At 41.9% G+C, this 14,561-nt stretch overlaps 1 protein-coding gene across 8 annotated transcripts in view; it reads left to right on the top strand.

Moving 5' to 3' along the window:
• TEC (tec protein tyrosine kinase) overlaps positions 1-14,187 on the top strand; it is a 76,538-nt gene extending 62,351 nt beyond the window's left edge. For all 8 annotated transcript variants that reach the window (XM_083459945.1, XM_083459943.1, XM_083459944.1 and 5 more), the window contains 11 exons: positions 1,050-1,115; positions 1,899-1,953; positions 2,084-2,163; positions 3,348-3,481; positions 4,270-4,344; positions 6,281-6,452; positions 8,020-8,236; positions 9,988-10,052; positions 10,807-10,925; positions 11,509-11,666; positions 12,853-14,187. In XM_083459945.1, the coding sequence (XP_083316071.1) occupies positions 1,050-1,115; positions 1,899-1,953; positions 2,084-2,163; positions 3,348-3,481; positions 4,270-4,344; positions 6,281-6,452; positions 8,020-8,236; positions 9,988-10,052; positions 10,807-10,925; positions 11,509-11,666; positions 12,853-12,924 (1,213 nt within the window). In that variant the 3' untranslated portion in view covers positions 12,925-14,187. The remainder of the gene's footprint in view (positions 1-1,049; positions 1,116-1,898; positions 1,954-2,083; positions 2,164-3,347; positions 3,482-4,269; positions 4,345-6,280; positions 6,453-8,019; positions 8,237-9,987; positions 10,053-10,806; positions 10,926-11,508; positions 11,667-12,852) is intronic.
• The last annotated feature ends 374 nt before the right edge of the window (positions 14,188-14,561 follow it).

The following is a 14,561-nucleotide window of genomic DNA, read 5'->3' as shown; positions in this document are numbered from 1 at the left end:
AGCGGCTTAGTCATGCTGGCCACATGACCCGGAAGCTGTACGCCGGCTCCCTCGGCCAATTAAGCGAGATGAGCGCCGCAACCCCAGAGTCGATCACGACTGGACCTAATGGTCAGGGGTCCCTTTACCTTTACCTTTATGGCACAAATGTCAGGGGACAGCGTCTCCAGATACGACCAAAAATGTCTCTGGAGGGAGGGGCGTGTGTGTCCATGGTTTCCATTTATCTACTTCTTAGTATTTTAAAATCTCCTAAGTGATGTAGAACATAAAAATAATACCACTAAAATAAAAATACCGCATAAAACAGTGAACAGTAGTAGAAAAGCAGGGATTCAGACACATAAAACAGAGTCTGATCGTATGGGTCAGGGAAATCCTGGAGAGAAAGAGATGTATTTCCAATATATCTGAAGCAACTTAACGGGCAGAGGGAAGGGCATTCCATAGTATAGAGGCAACAGCAGAAAATACTGCTTTCAGGTCACTATCCTATCATATTCAGCAGGGTGTGGTACCACAAGTAGAATTTCCCCAGATGATTTAAGCATCTATAAAGGGACAGGTGGTCTTTCAGATGACTTGGTCCTGAGTTATTTAGGGCTTTGTGTGTTAGCAACCAGACCTTGAGCATGTACCAGTTCCTTCAGCAAAAGTGTAATATGTGCAATAAGTGCTCCATTCAACATGCTGCCTTCTGTGTTTATCATGAAGATTAAATAGATGGATCCAGAATTTGATTGATGCACCTTCAACATGCTATAAAGAATATATTTTAAAAAGATGCTGGGAATAAGAGTTCACATTAATTTATAATGAGAATGAGCACTGGTTAAGAAAAATGTTAGTAGCACTAATACGTATGTTGAAAGTAAGCGCATATATATATATATATATATATATCGTTCTTTGTTATCCTGTGATTGCTTTGAGTACGCTGTGTGGGCTAGATAGATGACTGTGGAATTTATAAATAAATGCAAGTTTATTACTCTGACATTGTTATAATATGTGTTTTCTAAGCATGGGTTTCTTTTGGTCACTTCTAGAAGCAAAGGATATATTCCAAGCAACTATGTAACAGGAAAGAAGTCCAACAGTCTAGATCAATATGAGTAAGTAAATACTTAAATGTAGCACCCAGGAGCAAATTCTTCTGTATGTATTTTGGCAACTGCATAAAAATAATTGGCTGAATCAAGTGAGCTCTGACACCCACTTCTACAGTATTCTTCTTTCACTAGTTTGAGAGTAAGCTAACATTTAAAAAAGCACTCCTGACTGGTTCCAAAACTTCATAAAAGCTGTTGTTCTGTAAAACACCTACTGATACCTACCCTCTTTATTCACAGAAAATCAACACAGTAGAGCAGCTAAGGGCCACTTCACATTTTACATTAAGAAAAATTGATATATGCATATATGAGTACACATCACAAGGAAATAAAGCTAATTCAGAACTCCTTGTGACTTGTTACAGACATAACACCGCTATTTTATTTACCATGATTAAGATATTAAAAGCAGTTCGTGGTTTGAGCTCCCCCTTCACACCGCTTCAGCACAAACATTCCCACACATTTTCCTTGTCTGTCTTAATCATGCTCCTTTATTAACAGAGAGAATCTGGTTAGCATCAACATTTTCTAACAATGCAGATATTTAACACTAAACCACGGTAAGCAGAAATGTGGTGTGTGTATTTCTGTATGCATTTAAAGGGAATAAACACAGAAGAGAGAATAATGGCATGGGCAAAGGAGCTCATAACCTATTCCCAAATTCTTAAGCATGGTTAAGGGATCAGCAGGATGTCTGAACTGGATCTGTTCCATGTCACATCCAAAGTGAGCAGCCTAACATATTACAGCTTTTTATTTTCCCTCCTTTCTCTTTAGATGGTACTGTCGAAATCTAAACAGAAGCAAAGCTGAACAACTCCTAAGAAATGAAGTGAGCATTTGCTTTATAATGTTTCCAAGTACAACATAAAAACTTAAACCAACTTTATTTCATATGCTTGAATAATTCAAATAGGAAAAGCTTGATGAATGAAGTTTTCATTTTTTTTATTGGATTTTAGGATAAAGAAGGTGGTTTCATGGTGAGGGACTCTAGTCAACCAGGGTTATATACAGTATCCCTTTATGCAAAATTTGGAGGGTAAGTTGCTCAATCCACAGATTATACCCCCCCCCTTGACGATTTCTTGCTTGTATGCATATAAACATCTGGCTTCCTCATTTAAGACAAATCACACATATTTTATCATCAAACCTTTTCTGTAGAAGTAAGCTGAAACGTGTGCCTCCACTCAATTATCCAAACAGGTCATTGCGTCAACTAAATTAGATCAAATGATGTCCTAGGATTGGTTTTATTATTCTAGCTAGTTGGAACTGGTCTCTTCTTTGGTAATGGAAGTTTAGAATAATTAAGAAGGTGGGAACAGTCTCTAAATTAATTTCTGATGGGCTATATTAATTTCTGACGGCCTCGGTCCAGTATACCTGAAGGAGCGTCTCCACCCCCATCATTCTGCCCGGACGCTGAGGTCCAGCGCCAAGGGCCTTCTGGCGGTTCCCTCATTGCGAGAAGCAAAGCTACAGGGAACCAGGCAGAGGGCCTTCTCAGTAGTGGCGCCTGCCCTGTGGAACGCACTTCCAGCAGATGTCAAAGCGATAAATAACTACCTGACATTCAGAAGACATCTTAAGGCAGCCCTGTTCAGGGAAGTTTTCAACGTGTGATATTTTACTGTATTTTTGGTGTCTATGGAAGCCGCCCAGAGTGGCTGGGGAGGCCCAGCCAGATGGGCGGCATATAAATAATAAATTATTATTATTATTATTATTGTTATTATTATTATTATTATTATTATTATTATTATTATTATTATTATAAACTATCATCGGGAATATATATATAGCTGTAAAGTTCACCAGAACTGTATTTGTTTGTTTTCTTTAATGTTGCTTTTTATTCTTCCTTTTGTCTCAATTTGAATTTTTAAAATGCTGGTATTACAAGCCTGGGGTAGACTAAATAACTTTACTAGCTTGTAGGGTTGGTCTCACACATGTGTGAGTGCTTGTGCTTAAGCTACCTGCCTACTTCTACTGTAGCTGCATTTTCACAATCGTTGTGAACAAAAGAGGCAAAGACTGTAATTGTTCTTTAGAAGCTCACTTCAGTTAACAGTTTCAGGGCAAAGTTTGTGCCTCAGTTACTCTACTGATTGAAAAACACTTGTAAATGTTTTAGTAAAATACTTTATTAGCAAAATACGTAACATAATTATGTCTAGAGTAAATGAAAAACCAAATTATTCTTATTGTTATTTTTAGAGAAGGGTTATCTGGAATAAGACACTACCATATAAAAGAAACGATGACATCACAAAAGCAGTACTACCTAGCTGAAAAACATTTATTTGACTCCATTCCTGAGCTAATTGAGTATCATAAACACAACGCTGCAGGTAAATGAGTCCAAGTTTCTTATCATTTGATTGAATGCTGCTTAACAATCTAGTTGCATAACTTTGGGAGACAAGTACATCTTCCTAGCTAGAGAGCCTGTCGCCCACTACATAGGTCTGCACTTTCAAGCTCTGTGTCTGAGCACTCCCCACCCCTGCTGCTTTCTGTAGGAAAACCCACTCTTTGATGCTAAATCGGAACAAATGGCAATTCGGGTTTTCCACGGATTGTTGTTTGCTCCAATTCAGCAGCAGAGAGTGGGAAAGTGCTGGGGCAAAAGAAGAAGAAAAAAGTGCTGTGACTTACAGTGTGGATGTGTGCCTAGAAATGTGATCCGAAAGGAAGTCCAGATGAACCCCAGTGGGTTTTTTGGATTTGTTTTACAGTAGTATTCCATGCTTTATCACACCTTGCCCCTAAAACTCCCTTCAGTTTCAAAAAAGAATTTGCAGTTCAGCACTTGGGGCGATCTGCTGTTCAAGAAACAAGTTAGATGTACACGTTTAGTTTTTAAATAATAGCTGGGGTGTTTTCCCTGGATACTATACCTTTGGTATTTGCGCAAGAAAGCAGACTATTATTCTGTACCCCGCTTTGCTCCCCCTTTTAAGCTTCTGAGAACACTTATTTTATTATATCAACATATTTGACAGCAAAGTGAATGATTATTAATTAACAAAAATATGGCAACCCAATATCATGGTAAGCACTAATAATAGCAGGACTACATTACTACCCTTCCTAATTCCTAATATAGTCTCCATATGGATTTCCCCCAAACTTTCAGGTCTTGTTACAAGGTTACGATACCCAGTGACTCCAAAGGTGAAGCCCTCCCCAACCACGGCAGGATTCAGTTATGGTACGTTTACACACCTACATAACAAAATATTTATTTTGAAAGTGTGGGGATTCTGTAAATCAACAAAGAGGCAATTTTGTTTGAAATTGAGTATCTTCTTATGTTCTTGGTAACGGATAGTTCAACATCTGCTGTGCTGAAAAGCCTTATCAACTCTGTAAGCCTACGGTTGATGAAATTAGACATGACAGTCATGTGATGGCCCTTACATGCTTGTTTTTAATTGACTAAATAACAGCCGTGGAATGGGGCAATCTGGATGAGGACCACTGCATGAAGGGTGGGTTATTTTTAAACTCTTTGCCCCTGCCACGGTCCTGTTTTAGATCCTCACCTCCATGGTTCCTATTTGCCCCAGGGAAGTTGACATTGGCACTTGTAATGTTAGCCCAGAGCAACTAGCAGCCACAGGAACAAAGAGTTAAAAGAGCCCCATCCCTACACCTCTTGGAAAAGAGCCTTCTAATAAAAGCAGAGACATCACCTTGCCAACAAAGGTCCGTATAGTTAAAGCTATGGTTTTCCCAGTAGTGGTGTATGGAAGTGAGAGCTGGACGATAAAGAAGGCTGATCGCCGAAGAATTGATGCTTTTGAATTATGGTGCTGGAGGAGACTCTTCAGAGTCCCATGGACCTATCCATTCTTAATCAGCCCTGAGTGCTCACTGGAAGGACAGATCGTGAAGCTGAGGCTCCAATACTTTGGCCACCTCATGAGAAGAGAAGACTCCCTGGAAAAGACCCTGATGTTGGGAAAGATTGAGAGCACAAGGAGAAGGGGACGGGGGAGGACAAGATGGTTGGACAGTGTTCTCGAAGCTACCAGCATGAGTTTGACCAAACTGTGGGAGGCAGTGGAAGACAGGAGTGCCTGGCGTGCTCTGGTCCATGGGGTCACGAAGAGTCGGACACGACTAAACAACAACAAAGAAGAAAACAAACACAAGCACTAATCCTGTGATTGGGGTTGTGTCTCGTTTAGGCCTTAAAATAGCCTTTCCCAGGACAATATAGTAGGATCTACTCTTCCCCTACTCTATGATTATTATGATAGGTTAGGTCCAACAGTAATTCATATGAAATATAAGAGAGTGTAACTAGACTAAGGGGGAAAGGGGAAATATTGGCACTAGACTGAAAGATGCTGGAACAAGAATTAATCACCATGTTAACGACAGATGGGATGTGGAGTAATGTCTTAAATTACAAAAGCATAATCTGACACATTAGGGGTTGAAGCTTTCTTGAGAAGCGGCCCAGAGAAGTACCAGATCGCAGTTCTTGTATTTTAGCAAACAAAGGCTGGGTTGGCTTCTGTCAAGTGTGAGAAGCATGAGAGATGTTGCTTCAGAAGGGGCAAGTGGATTACAGAACACTCTACATTTGTTGGTTTGGACCTATCCACACCTTCCTTTTGTTGCGCTCCAGGTTTTCTCTTGGTTTACGTTTGCTCTGATTTAGAACTGAATAGTGGGTTTTCCATGGGAAAAGGAGCAGGGACAAGAGGGGATACCGCTTGGACCCCTGCCTAGAAAGCGTGAGTCAAGCAGAGAACTGCTTGGAAGAGCCCTCAATAAAATGTCTCCTGTGAAAGATTTGTCTGTATCAGAAAGTTGGGAGCTTAGGTATAAAAAGTTTTAGGATTTTTATTTAACAAAACAAAACTACAAGAACCTGTTGAGTGGAGAGGATTCCTGAAGATCCAGTTGCTGTGGAGTCATCTTCTTTGAGAAAGATGTCCCAACTTTCCATTTTTTAAGGAAGGCTTTGAGAATGAGAAGTGGGGATCTTGCAGCGAGTGCCAAAGTTCTCTGGTTGTGGGAAAGGATGGATAATGGTTTTGGCTGGGTCTCTTTCAGAAAAAGAAAAAGGGAACCATGGGGGCATAAACATTGTCTTCCTCTGAACACCTTTGTTTTATTTTCCTCCCTTGTAGAGAAATGGGAGATCAATCCTGCCGAGCTCACCTTCATGAGAGAGTTGGGCAGCGGCCTTTTTGGCGTGGTGCGCCTTGGCAAATGGAGAGCGCAATATAAAGTGGCCATCAAAGCAATCCGAGAAGGTGCAATGTACGAAGAGGACTTCATAGAAGAAGCTAAAGTGATGATGTAAGTAACGTGTGCAGGTGCTAGGCTTTGCTTTTAAAACCCTAAAGAGCCCGGTCCTTATGTATCTTCTCCCTAAGGTATTTGCATGCAGCTTTCTTTATTTAAAGGGACGCTGGTGGTGCTGTGGGTTAAACCACAGAGCCTAGGACTTGCCGATCAGAAGGTCAGTGGTTCGAATCCCCGCAATGGTGTGAGCTCCCATTGCTCAGTCCCTGCTCATGCCAACCTAGCAGTTCGAAAGCATGTCAAAGTACAAGTAGATAAATAGGTATCGCTCCGGCGGGAAGGTAAACGGCGTTTCCGTGTGCTGCTCTGGTTCGCCAGAAGCGGCTTAGTCATGCTGGCCACATGACCCAGAAGCTGTACGCCGGCTCCCTCGGACAATAAAGCAAGATGAGCGCCACAACCCCAGAGTCGGCCACGACTGGACCTAATGGTCAGGGGTGCCTTTACCTTATTTATTTAAAGTACAGTGGTACCTCGGGTTACAGATGCTTCAGGTTACAGACTCCGCTAACCCAGAAATATTACCTCGGGTTAAGAACTTTGCTTCAGGATGAGAACAGAAATTGTGCTCCGGCGGCGCGGCGGCAGCAGGAGGCCCCATTAACTAAAGCGGTGTTTCAGGTTAAGAACAGTTTCAGGTTAAGAACGGGCCTCCGGAACGAATTATGTACTTAACCCGAGGTACCACTGTATTTTTATTCCACCCTTTGGCTGAAAAAGCTCTCGGAGTATATTTGGTGTTTTGTTGGAGGGGATGCCAGGGAACAGGGAATTATGTTCACATGTGGTGGGGGTTTAAATGTGTACAATTTTTCTGGCAAAGAGTCTTTAAGGAGATAACAGAAATCACTGGGTTAGAGCTGACTGAACGTCCAGAGGTAGCATTATTATCAATTTACGATGGAGTGGAAGGTTTGCAGGCTATGAAGGACTTGTTCACAAAATTATTGACAGCTGCACGCATTATTATAGCCGGGAAGAGGAAGGGGCAGGCAGACTATAAAATAGAAGAATGGTATAAAGAGGTGTGGGGTATAGCTATTAATGATAAATTAACTTGTGCCATTAAGGTAAGATGGGGACTAAGCAGGAGAAATGATTCTGAGGAGATATGGAGGGTGTTTGTAGAATTTGTACTGTTAAAACGGAAAGGGGTCAAACCATCGCAAGAGGTGTTGAAATAATGGAAGCTTGGATAGCTACAATAGAATGGTCTCAGTGGTGGGGTGCACATTTTTATTCTTATTTATTTATGATTATTACTTTGTCAAAATAAATAAAATAATTAAAAAATAATTTAAAAAAGAAAAGACTCTCATAGTGTCCCACAAATACCAGGAGACAAACCCTCAGCTCAGTCTTTTAGACATGATGTGCACGAAAAAGCAAATGGAGGGAGTAGGAAAAAACGTAACTCAGACACAATTCTTAAAAGTCATAGTGATAAGTCTTATAAATGACCAGCTGAGATAGAAATAGTTTGGGCAGCTTTAGGGAATGGCCAAAGACAGCTGGTCGCTCATCAGAGGCAATTAAATATATGGATTTTAATTCCTTTCAGGAAGTTGACGCATCCAAAATTAGTCCAGCTGTATGGTGTCTGCACCCAGCAGAGACCTATTTACATAGTGACAGAGTTCATGGAGCACGGCTGCCTTCTGAATTACCTACGGCAAAGACGTGGACACTTTACGAAAGACCATCTGCTGACAATGTGCCAGGATGTTTGTGAAGGGATGGAGTACCTGGAGAGAAACAGCTTTATTCACAGAGATCTGGTAAATAATATACTGAAGAGTCTTTGTATTTTGCTTTGTGTAGAAAACGTAATTATTAAGGAAACAGTGTTCAAAATGCCACTGTTTTGGGTGGTTTATAAATATTGTCTTACTCAGTTGGGGTGACCAAAGGGAAAGGAAAGCAACATTCTTATCCCTTAACATATGCCAGAGGTTTTCAGCCTTTTTGAGTCCATGGCTCCCTTAACCAACTACATTCTTTCTTCGGCACCCCTGTGGGGCTCAGGAGCCCAGTTATATCACCCCTTGCCTGCAGAGCTGGCAACCCCTCACCCCTTTTTTGAACACCTTCCCATGTGGAGTGTTCTCTCAGCCTCCTCTCCCCTCTCCTTGGGAGTCCTCTGGGCAGCCGCTGTTGCCGTCCCCGGTCTCTGAGCTGCCCCCCCCCTTGCCCCAAAGAGAGGTCCCTCCCAGAGGCACAATTCGTCTGCAGAGCTTATAACCAGGACTGCTGCAATAAACAGGTGCGCAAGCCTTGGGGAGGCAGAGACACAAGAGGGCATCAGAAGAGGGAAGGAAAGAAAGAGGAACAGAGGCCAGTGTTGCCCGCAGCACCCTTGACCATCAGTCAAGGCACCCCAGGGTGCCATAGCACACTGGTTAGAAACCACTGGAATATGCTTTACCCTGCATGATGAGTTGCACTTGCCAAAATTCTCACTTTGGCATCTCTGCTAGTATCCTGGTTTTCTTTGCATTTGGTTACCCCATGCCTGCATAGGCTACAGGATACAGTCACTAATGATTTAAGAGTCCCTGGTACATCTGATATTGTTAGTCTTCATCATTAAGTATTGCTTTCTGTTGGAATAGTAGCCAAACTCCTGCTCAGGAGTCGTGCATGGCACTTATTTGAGATCTTTGGACATGGGCGAGGATACAAATGTAACTAATAAATATGTTATTTTGACTCTCAGATCATTAAGGAACAGATAGCCTTTTCTTTTTCTTATGCTTTCATGTGGAAACTTCAAGATATTTTCAGACTGGGAACTGATTTCAGGCAGGTGTATCCCCATGTGAGAATGAGGCACCAAAACTACCTATTATTTTTAGCCACCCCAAATATGAGTATGTGATGTTCAAGTTGGCTTAAGTATTTTATGAAAGCCACTTCAGTCCTAGCTGAACTTGGGATCTGGCCAACGAGAGCTTATTATGCAATAAATTTGTTAGGGTCTACAATCCCTTTTTGTAATATTTGCTATAGCTCCTGTCCCTTGAAAATACGCCTGCCTCTCATTCTGCTGGCATCCAAAATATGCCTCCACCTGAGGCAGCCACTTGAGGTGTGCTACATGCAGGTGGCACTGTGTGGTCTAAACCACTGAGCCTAGGGCTTGCCAATTGGAAGGTTGGCGGTTCGAATCCCTGTGACAGGGTGAGCTCCCGTTGTTCTGTCCCAGCTCCTGCCCACCTAGCAGTTTGAAAGCACGTCAAAGTGCAAGTAGATAAATAGGTACTGCTCTGGCAGGAAGGTAAACGGCGTTTCTGTGCGCTGCTGGCCACATGACCCGGAAGCTGTCTGCGGACAAATATCGGCTCCCTCGGCATATAGAGCAAGATGAGCGCGCAACCCCAGAGTCGTCCGCAACTGGACCTAATGGTCAGGGGTCCTTTACCTTCAGGGTTGCCTCTGCACAGTTGCAGTTTTCAAAATTTAAGCTTAGCACATTCTTATCCGGCTGTATCGTCACTGTAAATAATAACATGCCTGTGTTTTCCCCCAGGCTGCTAGAAACTGCTTAGTGAACGAATCAGGGGTGGTGAAAGTGTCTGACTTCGGAATGACAAGGTACTGGCCCCTGGAATTTAAGTGGAACTAGTGCATTTTGCATTGGCAAGTGTGAAAATTACAAGGGGACTGGAATTTGTACCTAGACTGAGCCTGCATAAGCCAAATGCAGCTTTGAAAGCAACTTCTGAAGACTCCCGGGGGCGGGGGGGGGGGAATCAGATGATGTCATTGTGATTGGTGGATTCAGAAGTCTTTCCACTCATAGATGGAGGCTTGCAGAAACTGCAAAAAAACACACACAAAAAAACACCAAATAGTTGTGGTTGTCAAATTCCTGACAGCTCCTGATACATGTGACCAATAAATACGAGTACAAGTACAGTGGTGCCTCGCAAGACGAAATTAATCCGTTCCGCAAGTCTCTTCGTCTTGCGGTTTTTTCGTCTTGCGAAGCACGGCTATTAACGGCTTAGCGGCTTTAAGAAAAAGGAAACAAACTTGCAAGACGTTTCGTCTTGCGAAGCAAGCCCATAGGGAAATTCGTCTTGCGGAACGACTCAAAAAACGGAAAACTCTTTCGTCTTGCGCGTTTTTCGTCTTGCGAGGCATTTGTCTTGCGAGGTACCACTGTACAGATTACAAGTTGTTGGAGGTTTAAATTTTAGTTCCATAGTTAATACTTTCAAATGATGTTTGTGAAGTTTACAAGTAGCCACTAGATGGAGGTGTGGCTCTTGGAGGAGGTACCTCTTGATGGGCTTCTAGGGCTGGTTTCAGACTGGAGGAATCATATAGTGTTTTCCTTTTTTAGATATGTGCTTGATGACCAGTACACAAGCTCTTCAGGTGCTAAGTTTCCTGTAAAGTGGTGCCCCCCAGAGGTTTTCAATTATAGCAGGTTCAGCAGCAAGTCAGATGTCTGGTCTTTTGGTAAGGTGGCTATGTTTTTATTCCATTTTAAATGTGGAGGTATTATTACTATTGGCTACAAACTGCCCACATAATTTGTATTTACTATTTAGAACTGGGGTGGAGAACACTTTGGCTAGTGGGCCAGATTCTTATCTCACCTACCCCTTGTGGACCAGGTTTGACAGGTGGGCAGAACCGGCCATTTCTCAATCACCTGACATTTTTTACCTTCAAGGGTCTCAGCCCCTTTCAAAGCACTCTTTGAGAGGGGTTTCTGAAGATCTGATAAGCCAAAGCATCATGCGATAGTCATGGTTGCATGAATAGGCCATCAAACCTTCTCTTAGATGTTACACATAATTTATCTCTTCAGTCCAACTAATTTTTCTCCATATGGCTTATTCTCATTCTTACTGTTCCAGTGTCAGTTCTAAATTATCTTAGAAGACTTGGGACCAGCAGGCATAAGGGACAATAAGTAACTTTAAAGGAATTATTTCCTGTTAACAGATTTGCCATTACAGATACATGTATGTTCTAGTTTAGATAACATCTCTCTGGTAATCAGCCAATGGTCTTTTTGTGTCTCTTAATTTTTCAGGTGTTCTCATGTGGGAAGTATTTACTGAAGGCAAAATGCCCTTTGAGACAAACACAAACTATGAAGTAGTGACTATGGTTAGCCAAGGACACCGTCTATTTCGGCCAAAGTTAGCATCTAAGAATATTTACGATGTGATGTTGTTGTGCTGGCATGAGGTACAGTACCTTATCTTTTAGTTGTACATCTCCATGTGATCCCTGATATACAATATAGGAATGCTTTATACTTAACTATGAAGACAGAGAACAATCGAGGCTAAAGAACAGAGCAAAAAAAGAAGTCGGTAAAAGCATGAGACTCTGAATCTCAGGGTCTTGGGTTTGAGCCCCACATTGGGTAAAAAAATTGCTGGGGTTGGACTAGATGACCCTCGGGATCCCTTCCAACTCCAAAATCCTGATTCTATATCATTTAAAAGGAGAAATCTAGTACGGACCCAGGGTTTCTGTACACTGGAGCAAACTGGATTTGCACCGACTCGTCTTCCCATTAATGTAGGGGCATCCCGTGGTTTTCCCAGACCTTCCCCTCTTTAAATGCTATTTCTCCCCAATCATTGGAAAGTCCAAAGGGGCCAGGATCAAAGAACCCTGCATTTACAGGGGGGGAAAGGTGAACCAGGGAGGGCATCATGCTCCAGTGTGGACAAGCCTTTTGAGTGGAATTTGCATGGTTCCTGAATTGTAAGAATGAGCAAGCCCTACTTGATGGAATCACTTTGGAGGCACAGGTGAGAGATGCCATCAAAAAATAGAAAGGGGGAAGTAATTAGAGAACCCGTGACACCAAGAAGTGACTGGCCTTGTTATAGGACATTGCACCTTCAATTTTTTTGGGGGGGGGGGATTAAGTAGAATTGCTTACATCAGATACATGCAAAAGATTTCCATCAAACAAAATAAAACCTTTATCGTTGTTAGCCAATTCATCCTGATACTTCTAAAGTCTGGGCTTAGTTGGAGGATGGACTATATGATTTAGTAATAGCAGTGAAGAATGAGAAATTATTTGCTTCACTCTCTGTTCTAAAAAATAAAAATCCCCATACTTTTTACCCATTTATTTTCCCTCTGTAACTCGGGTTGGGCTGAAGGTCTCTAATGTTATTTTGAAAATATTTAATTTATTCATTTGCATTTGTCCCCCCCCCCCAATTATTTGTGATTCATCTGAGCAGTACACTAGGTGAATTAATGGAAAGGTGGTAGCGGTGGAGCAATCCTCTCCACTACTGAATTATTAGCTTTTACCTGCTTTTTTGTTGTTGTGTTAATAAAGATATTGTTTTAATCAGAGTTAAAGAATTGGCAGCTCACAATAATACTATCTATTAATTTCTAGAAACCGGAGGGACGCCCTACATTTCAGGATTTGCTGCAGATGATTGATACGATAGCAGAGGATGCTTCCTGAGAAGGCATGAGAGGAACAAAGTTGTTCACAGCAGAGACAGCATTCTGAAAAGCCATGCTCCTGGATGTTGCTTCAAAGGGCCACACACAGAGAGAGGACAACAACGCAGAGTTTCCTTCTCCTTAAAAGGAAGCGTTTTGCCAAGATAGCCATAGTTTGCTCAGCCATTTAAACAGTCTGTGAGGTAGACACTGATGAGGGTTGATGAGGTGGAAAACATGGTTCTTGGCTGGGGGGAAGAAACAGGACGGAATCACACTTTGAGCCCTAAATTGCAGAGCAGTAACTGGATTTTATAAAAGTCTCTTCCCACTTCTTTCAACCCAATGTTGAGGAGTGGCAAGGACTAGATTCTTCAGCAGCAATGTTTCCAAGGCTTTCCTGAAAATGCAGTGTAACATTGGCTCACCAAAGCTCTAAATATTGCCTTTCGCTCATGATCTTGCAGCGCTCTTTTGTTTTGCTTCCTTTAATAGTTGGCACTGCAGCACCTCTCAGCTGTGCCACCTCAAATGAAGGGCCGTGTTCTTTTAATCTTCTCACCTGGACTTTTTCTACAGAGTAACTGTAGAGGCAGACCAGAAGCTAGTCCTGCAACTAACTGCTACTCTGTGCATTGTAGCACTTAGCGGATAGAGACGTGGTAACTGGATAGTGCGCTATATTAGCAGAGGCTGGATTCCAAATCCCTCTTCACCAATGAAACGCATATGGGGATTGTGGGCCAATTGCTATCTTTCAACCTAACCTACCTCACAGGGTTGTTGAGAGGCCAAAGGGAGAGAGGACAAGAGATTCTCTTGAGTTTCTTAGAGGAAGGGTGGGCTAAAAAAATGTAGAAGTTCTAGTGGATGACAAGCTGCTGCAATTCACCCTGAGTCTATGGATTAGGAAAATGTAGTAAATAAAGAAGAAAACCTTCTTAGGGGGGACTTTGACACAGCATTCATATTTATATATATATATATATATATAGTTCACATCCTGTAAATATATACACTGCACGCATGTATTTATATGAATGGGACTTTAGGTTTTCTTGAAAGATTTGAAAAGTACAACTTGTTGAATCCTTTTTATGTTGCACATGTAGTTGAACACATCGCCAAGAGCTGAAAGAGTAAAGTTTCGGCGTTATTATAAACTGAAGAGTTATTGGTCAGTGGGCTGCAGTTGATAAAATGCTCTTCGCAAGCCTCATGAAATATTGTACCAAAAATGTGTCCAATAAATAATATGCATATTGTTTGAAATCTTGATAAAGGCTGTGCCACGGATTGTTATTTCCAGGCTTGTCTGGAATTAATTTTAACACTTTTGCATTAGGATTCCCCCAAGATGTTTCGCTGCGCTACACAGTGTGACATTACAAGGAATATTCAAGCCTTCTGCAACATCCTACCCCTGGGATCATGTGCTGCTTTACTAGACACCCAAGCCACCTTAGATGCAGGAGAGAAGCTATAACTCAAAAAGGTAGGCCACCTGACAGATTACATCAAATTATGATTCCTTGTAACCATGAGCTCCATAGTATCCAAATTATATCCCCAAGGATAGCAGAATTACCTGCATAAATTCAAGCAGATGGCATCTGAATAACTGCTATTTTACATAATACAGTGGTACCTCGGTTT

Source organism: Podarcis liolepis (genome assembly GCF_965112155.1).
Source record: "Podarcis liolepis genome assembly, chromosome: 9".
Classification (NCBI taxonomy): Eukaryota; Metazoa; Chordata; class Lepidosauria; order Squamata; family Lacertidae; genus Podarcis; species Podarcis liolepis.
This window is presented reverse-complemented; position numbering and strand designations above follow the sequence as displayed.